Source organism: Sinocyclocheilus rhinocerous, unplaced genomic scaffold (genome assembly GCF_001515625.1).
Source record: "Sinocyclocheilus rhinocerous isolate Xijiao unplaced genomic scaffold, SAMN03320098_v1.1 scaffold1600, whole genome shotgun sequence".
NCBI lineage: Eukaryota > Metazoa > Chordata > Actinopteri > Cypriniformes > Cyprinidae > Sinocyclocheilus > Sinocyclocheilus rhinocerous.
The window spans coordinates 1,702,882-1,707,333 of NW_015665129.1; the positions used below are offsets into that span (position 1 = coordinate 1,702,882).

Genomic DNA, 4,452 nt, shown 5'->3' on the forward strand with positions numbered 1-4,452 from the left:
CACAATATTAACTTCTTATTATTGAATTGTTGTAAATAAATATCACATTTGGAACTGGTCAGTGCTCAAAAAATGCTGGGAAATGTTAATGTTAATCTACAAGAGTGATTACTGATAAACTGTCTGAAAAGAGAGTCACTTTTTAGAGAAGAAAAAAATCACCCACTGACTTTCAAAGCTGCTACATAGTAACGACTTTCTACTTCGAGGACCTTGATAGAAATGTAGTGGAGTGAAAAGTACAATATTTGTCTTTCAAATGTAGGAAAGTTAAAGTTATAAGTTCCCAGAAAAAATTATACTCAAGTACAGTACAGATACTCAAAGTGTACTTAAGTACAATACTCAAGTAAATGTACTTAGTTACTGTCCGCCTTCTGACAACATGAGGGTGAGTAATTAATGACAGAATTTTCATTTTTGAGTGAACTATCCCTTTAAGCCATATTTCTGTAAAATATAGCAAACAAATGTCTCTATACTCAGTGAAATACCTTACAGCCGACTGAAACTCGGATAGTTGCTTGGAGAGAGACTGTGTCTTGGCAGGGATCACTGTCAGTAGTGGCAGTTGGTTACCTCGGGCCCGGACCTTCTGCCGCACCCCGGCACGCTGACCTCTCCTCCATCTCCTTAATGTTGTATTCCCCTTCCTACACTCTCTTGGCAATTCCAGTGAAATTCAATCACCATATTGTCTCAGCTGTCAGAGCTGTTCCTGGCTGTAGCGATCCGGTGTGCTCTCCTGTTGTTAAGATCTGTGTTGTGGCTGGTAGCAACAATAAGCAACAAACCATGCAGCAATATTAAAATGTCTGCTCCTGTTAACATTGATTGCTGGTTGTCGATGTAGGCCAGCCCAGCGGTATCCAATCCTCCAAGGCCAACATCCTACAGATTTCTTCTCCATCACAGTGCGCTGGACAGACCAGAGGTGGAAGAGGATAGCAGGAGAAGTAATAGGCAGTTTCATGTATCATTTGTTGGATCCTCATGGTTTTCCTCCCTGTAAACAAATAATAAACAATTGATTTTTAGCACATTGCCACAGACAACTAGGAAAATAATACTAAAGGAAGTTGGTCACTCTTACAGTGGTTGGCCTGATGTTTTAGGTGTTTCCTCAATGGGAGACTGAGAAATAAAACAACTAATTCCAGTTAAATCCTGAAAATGTGTGAAGACTGTTCTTGCATGTACATCAAAACAGACAAAAATGATTTAGAAAACTGAACAAAAGCCTATTAGTACTAATAAACAGATTACAATTACACTAGTTTGCCACACACAAAAAAACAGCAGCACAATATATGACATTGTGGCATAAGGCCTCATAATAAATGATAATTAATTAATAAATGGCATCATATAAATCGAGGCAGAGTTTGAAAACTTACCTTATATCTTTTATCACCTGCAAAACATTACAAAAGAAATTACATTTATAGTTTAATGTAAAAAAACAAACTTAGGAACTGTAGTGCAATAAGCATAAAAACACATAGCAATATAAAATAAAAAAAATTTTTTTTTGCTTTTCCATAAAATTGCTAAACGTGAGATTAATTTAATAAAAAAAAAATCTGTATCCACTCACCATTATTGACTGTCTGAACTTCTGAGTGTGCCCTTCTGTATAATGCTGCTATAAAAGCTGCACATATGACAGGGGGACATAAAGCTACAAGACAGTATCTTTTCCTTTTCTGTACACATCTGACATCTTTTACAGGACTCTCGTCTTCAGCTTTAGTGCCATTTATGGCTGCACAGCTTAAAAAAAAAAAAGGCAATTCTGAATAAACAACAAAAATGCAAACAAGACATAGCACAAAAAAACTTTACCTACTCTGTCCATTTGGTGCAGTTCAGCCCAGATGGAGAATAAAACCCAGGAGCACAGTCCCCACATTCTGTATCTGATGTCTTTGTTCCTTCAAGCAGACACAGAGAGTAAGCATTTTCTAAAAGAACCTTAAACTGTAGGAAGACTCATAGACTTCAAATTATGTGGGGGAAAAATATACATTGGTTTTGAGCATTCAGAAACAGTACCTGGTGTTTTTGTTTGTTGTCCTGGTTTACAAACACTGTGTTTTTCAGCATGACGGCACTGTGAATCAGAGTAATCAATGCAGTAATATCCATCAAGTACATCACAGATGGTGTTTTGTATTGTAGTGCATTTACTCTGGCTGTAAAGGCCTTGACCTAAAAGCACATATAGCAACACGTTTACATAGACAATAATGTAAAATTACAAATTTTGAAGATAAAAAAAAAAAACACGAAAAATATAAACATACTTTCAGCACAGTGTTTGCATGGGAAGCATTTATCAAGACCATTGGGTTGACTCATGAATGTTCCTGGAGTGCAGGGTATACATGTGGTACTGGAATCACCAGTGCAGTCACGGTACACCACTGACCCTGCAAAAAAAAACAAATATTAACACACAAGACTAAGGTGACCAAACAATTCAAGGATCTCCTGGACTAAAAGTTTATGAGTCCATCTCCCTGGACCAATAGAAGGCTATACCATAGTGCCCCTCCTTGTCACAAACATCAAGTGATGACGTTTTACCTGAGAGATATACATGTAAGTTCTCTAGAGATGTACAGAGGGTGTAGTGGGAGGTACAGGCTACTGAAGAGGAGACGAGGTGGTATAAGGTAACATTATCTGGAAAGAGTGCAGATCTGCACCCAAAGGTAATTATACACAAATGGTGTCTGTGAATTTTGTATTACTTTGGTTATGATTGCACCTTGTATTTAAAGAGTTTAGTATGTATGAAATTTTATAGGTGATTTAGTGGTATTTTGTAAATTGCACACGATATGCATCATTGTTTCTCATTGTTTGTACTTTACATTACTGGTTAGTTAACCTACCCACATTACACATTGGACAACATTCTTCATCAGCAGATTTATATTCACTTGGACCGCATGTATTTCCATATGTAAGAAAAGAACAAATACCTGCGAAGATAAAATAAGTTACACAACGTTGTACCAGAGAGAGAGCTACTATGGGCATTCGCAATGTTTTGTAATTATTGTTGTTAAATGTTTCAAATATGACCAGGTGATCGTCTCGATCAGAACACAATCGTGTACTGACCATCACCTTACCAAATATGCACAAAAGACTCGCTTTCATGTTCAGTCTTTCCACCATTTTGTTGCTAGTTTCTTATGACGACATGTTATGCTCTCGCTGGCTGGTAGACTGAAGGCGCTTCTTCAATATCCCGAAAACATTAATGTATGTAGTCTTAGCATCAAATACCGTATTTGTAAATTTGACGTATTCAATAAATGCAATACATCATACATTCAAACATTTCGAGGTAAAGCGAAAACAAAAGTGAGTGTACAGGGTGGGGGGTTCTTCTTCTTCTTCTTTTGTGTTTAATGGCGGTTGGCAAACCAGCTTAAGGTAATGTATGTTTCACCCCGTGCAGGGTGGGGGGTTCTTCTTCTTCTTCGGTGTTTATTGGCGGTTGGCAAACCAACTTGTAAGTGCATTACCGCCACCGACTGGACTGGAGTGTGGAACCGGGTGGGGTTCTTCTTCTTCTAATAACGTTTTATGGCGGATGGCAAACCATCTTCTGGCGCATTTACCGCCACTAACTGGACTGGAGCAACAGAAATGCTCTTTCATTATCATAAGCAGAACAACGTAATAGTGCATGCTCTACTGTTTCTGGTAATCCACACAGACTACAGTTCCCAGACTCATGCTTATTCATTTTATATACAGAAGAATTTAAAGCAGTATGGCCAATGCCAAGTCTGGTAATAATTATATCTTCTCTTCTACTACCAAAATTAACTCTTTCAACCCCAACTTGATTTTGAATATGATAAAGATGTCTTCCTCTCTCCTCCTTATTCCAAACTTCTTGCCATCTCATTTTTATTGCTGTTCTAATTTTAGCCTTAACTTCTTCTTTGCTTAGTGGTATAATAATTTCTATATGTGATCATTTCAGTGCCTGTTTTGCTAAATGATCCGCAACCTCATTTCCATCCACTCCCACGTGTGCTGGAACCCACAGGAAACATATCTTAATTCCTATCTTATTCACTCTATACATACATAAAAGAATTTCATACAAAATGTCTTGTCTTGAAGATCTTCCACTGATAAGACTTGATAATGCAGAGAATGAATCTGAACATACTGAACATATCATTGGCCGAGTATCCTCCATCCACCTGATAGCTAATAATATTGCTACCATCTCTGTAGTGTCTGTAGTGTATTGATCAGAAACTCTTTTACCAATCTTGATTTGATAAGTTGGGACAAATACAGCTGCTGATGCTCGTCCTGTCTCGTGATCTTTGGAACCATCAGTGAAAATTGAGATTGCGGAGTTGTAATTCTGTTCTAGATACAGTTTAACCATGACATCTTTTGCTATTACTCTAT

The 4,452-nt window shown here is 37.6% G+C and overlaps 1 protein-coding gene across 1 annotated transcript; it reads right to left on the reverse strand.

Moving 5' to 3' along the window:
- Window positions 1-395: 395 nt before the first annotated feature.
- LOC107731289 (tumor necrosis factor receptor superfamily member 14-like) lies at window positions 396-3,410 on the reverse strand. The gene is made up of 9 exons (XM_016542347.1): window positions 3,144-3,410; window positions 2,901-2,990; window positions 2,307-2,432; window positions 2,056-2,211; window positions 1,850-1,934; window positions 1,598-1,773; window positions 1,398-1,414; window positions 1,094-1,134; window positions 396-1,006 (listed from the first exon to the last, which is right to left on the reverse strand). The coding sequence occupies exons 1-9, from the start codon at window positions 3,187-3,189 to the stop codon at window positions 970-972; spliced, it is 774 nt and encodes a 257-aa protein (XP_016397833.1). The 5' UTR covers window positions 3,190-3,410; the 3' UTR covers window positions 396-969.
- Window positions 3,411-4,452: the final 1,042 nt, after the last annotated feature.

Bases quoted from the DNA above. Each gene is read 5' to 3' on its own strand.
- LOC107731289 (XM_016542347.1), bottom strand. From the start codon at position 3,189: ATGGTGGAAAGACTGAACATGAAAGCGAGTCTTTTGTGCATATTTG. The intron at 2,433-2,900 runs GTAGGTTAACTA...TTTTTTTTGCAG, and splicing joins TTGTCCAATGTGTAATGTGG to GGTCAGTGGTGTACCGTGAC. The intron at 1,007-1,093 runs GTAAGAGTGACC...ATTTGTTTACAG, and splicing joins AAAACATCAGGCCAACCACT to GGAGGAAAACCATGAGGATC.